General features: G+C 46.7%; 1 protein-coding gene across 1 annotated transcript; it reads left to right on the forward strand.

The window, feature by feature from the left end:
* Positions 1-291: 291 nt before the first annotated feature.
* On the forward strand, positions 292-2,985 carry LOC111391700. Its single transcript, XM_023016949.1, has one exon. It carries the CDS (start codon positions 292-294, stop codon positions 2,983-2,985), a length of 2,694 nt encoding a protein of 897 aa, XP_022872717.1.
* Positions 2,986-3,195: the final 210 nt, after the last annotated feature.

Raw genomic sequence — 3,195 nt, forward strand, 5'->3', positions numbered from 1 at the left:
GGAAAAAGATGTTGTGGGATCCGGCATTTCGGAAGTAGAACATGACGAGCGGGGTCGAGAGGTCGAACCCCAAACCACGAGTAAGAAAACTCGACACACTCGAAGCAAGAGCCGACCACCAGCCCCTACCGGTGGATCTCTTGAGGAGGTATTTCTCAATATGGGGGAACGCGTTGAAGTAGTGGAGAATTCACTCTCAACCCTTGAAGCTCACACCTTGGAACAACTTGATGTCTCAAGGAGGACCAAGGCGCTTTAAGGGAAGAATATACGAGGTTGGAGGTTAAGGTCATGGATGCTGTCAAAGCGATCCAAGACCAAGTAAACAAGCTTTGCGCGGATATGCAAAGTGGCCTAGACGCTTGTAAGAAGGCGTCAACCAGTGCGGGTACTAGCACGATGCTAGCGGCTCCAAGGATCGACTATCCAAAGCCTAGGGAGTTCGATGGAAAGCGAGATGCAAAAGAGCTAGATGATTTCCTATGGCGATTGGAAATATATTTTGAGGGTGTGAACATTTTGGATGAAGCTACTACGGTACGTACTTCGACTATGTATCTTACCGACACCGCGGCTCTATGGTGGCGACGTAAGCACGCCGACATAGAAAAGGGTGCTTGTAGGATAGATAGTTGGGATGATTTCAAGAGGGAATTGAAACGCCAATTTTATCCCGAAAATGTAGTATATGAGGCCCGTAAAAAGCTTAGGGAGTTGAAACATAAGGGCACTATTCGCGATTATGGCAAGGAGTTTACTACCCTTGTGCTTCAAATCCTGAGCATGTCAGATGAAGATCTATTGTTTCACTTTACCAACGGATTACAAAATTGGGCGAAGCAAGAACTTCAACGTCGGGGAGTGAAGACAGTAGACGAGGCTATTGTGGTGGCCGAATCTTTAACCGAGTTCCAAAGGAGCACGGATTCATCGAAATCTTCTAAAAGCTTTAAGAGTAACTCGGCTAAAGGCGGGGGAGAGAAGAAAGATTACCATAAGTCATCATTCTTCAAAGGTGGTAACACTTACAAACCTTTCCCCTCGCGAAAAAATTATGAGGAAAAGAAGAAGGCCTCGACGGGCTCTCAAAGTGGATGCTTCGTGTGCAAGGGGCCACACTTAATGCGTGATTGCCCTAAACTTGGCACATTGGCGGCTATGGCGGAGGAACGGGATTCATCCTCTTGCCAAGAGCAAAGGGCGGAACATTTTAGTTCATTGCAACTTCTTAACGCTCTCAATGCTAAGGTCGTTCCGGCTTCCAATAATGACCGAGGATTAATGTATGTGGAAGCTCAAGTAAATAGTCGGCCCGCACTATCAATGGTAGATACGGGAGCTACCAACAACTTCATTACTGAAGATGAGGCTAGAAGGTTGGGCCTCACAATCACTAAAAGTGGTGGTCTTATGAAAGTCGTGAATTCTCCATCAACGCCCCTTGGTGGCATAGTTCAAGGGGTGGAAATTCAATTAGGCACTTGGCATGGCCAAGTGGATTTTTCGGTGGCTACAATGGATGATTTTCGCTTGGTTCTCGGGTTGGACTTCATGAGGAAGGTCAATGCTATTCCTATGCCTTCCTTTGGCTCGGTTTGCATCTTGGAGAGGGGTTCTCCATGTATGGTTCCTACGGTAGCTAGGACGAAAGCAAGAGGGCAGCTTTCGACCATGCAACTAGCAAAAGGGCTAAAGAAAGGAGAGGCGACGTATTTGGCAGCATTAAAAATGGAGGACCAAGTTGAGGAAGTTGTGGGTGACGATAATGTGCCCAAAGTCATCAAGAATGTCCTTGAAGAAAATAAGGACGTGATGCCGCCGGAGTTACCCAAGAAATTACCACCTAGGAGGGAGGTGGATTATAAGATTGAGTTGGAATCGGGAGCCAAACCACCATCCATGGCACCCTATCGGATGGCACCGCCGGAGCTGGAAGAACTTCGAAAGCAATTGACGGAGTTACTTGACACGGGGAGGATACGACCTTCGAAGGCACCTTATGGCGCTCCGGTCTTGTTCCAAAAGAAGCATGACGGATCGTTACGCATGTGTGTAGATTACCGAGCGCTCAACAAGGTAACCATTAAAAACAAGTATCCTATTCCTTTGATTGCTGATTTATTTGATAGACTTGGTAGTGCAAAATATTACACAAAGGTGGATCTACAAAAGGGATACTACCAAGTACGGATTGCAGAAGGGGATGAGCCTAAGACAACATGCATCACTCGATATGGCTCATTCGAATGGTTGGTAATGCCTTTTGGCTTAACCAACGCCCCGGCCACATTTTGCACATTGATGAATAGGATTTTCCAACCTTACTTGGACAAGTTCGTGGTGGTATACTTGGATGACATTGTCATCTATAGCGACAACTTGGAGGATCACGCAAAACATCTCCGAACGGTGTTCCAAGCATTGCGGGAGAATGAGCTATACATCAAAAAGGAAAAATGTTCCTTTGCCAAGGAGGAGGTGCACTTCCTTGGACATATTATTGGCCACGAGCGCTTGAAGATGGATGAGGCAAAAGTAAAAGCAATCAAGGAGTGGGAAGCACCAACCAAGGTAACCGAACTTCATTCTTTCCTTGGTCTAGTTAATTATTATCGGCGGTTCATCCAGGGCTACTCAGCAAGGGCAGCCCCACTAACGGACCTATTGAAAAAGAATAAGACATGGGATTGGTCCGAGAAATGTCAAACGGCCTTTGATGATTTGAAGGCGGCCGTGATGGAGGAACCGGTCTTGGCATTGCCAGATTTTACCAAGACCTTTGAAGTACAAACGGATGCCTCAGACTTTGCTATCGAGGGTGTTCTAATGCAAGAAAGGCATCCCATTGCTTTTGAAAGTCGCAAGCTCAACGACACTGAGCGTCGGTATACGGTGGCAAGAAAAGGAAATGACAGCTATTGTTCATTGCCTACGAGTGTGGCGTCATTACTTGTTGGGATCAAAATTCATCATCAAGACGGATAATGTCGCTACTAGCTATTTCCAATCACAAAAGAAGCCGACTCCCAAGCAAGCGCGTTGGCAAGATTTCTTAGCGGAGTTTGACTATGTGATGGAATACAAGCCGGGGAAGGCGAATGTTGTAGCCGATGCGTTAAGCAGGAAGGCGGAGCTTGCAGCCATAAGCCAAGCCAAAGGGACATTGCTTGATTTGATTCGTGAAGGCATGGATCA

Source organism: Olea europaea, unplaced genomic scaffold, assembly GCF_002742605.1.
Source record: "Olea europaea var. sylvestris unplaced genomic scaffold, O_europaea_v1 scaffold827, whole genome shotgun sequence".
NCBI classification, from domain to species: Eukaryota; Viridiplantae; Streptophyta; class Magnoliopsida; order Lamiales; family Oleaceae; genus Olea; species Olea europaea.

What these genes read in the sequence shown, in the direction of transcription:
- LOC111391700 (XM_023016949.1), top strand. Translation starts at nt 292, where the DNA reads ATGGATGCTGTCAAAGCGATCCAAGACCAAGTAAACAAGCTTTGCGCG.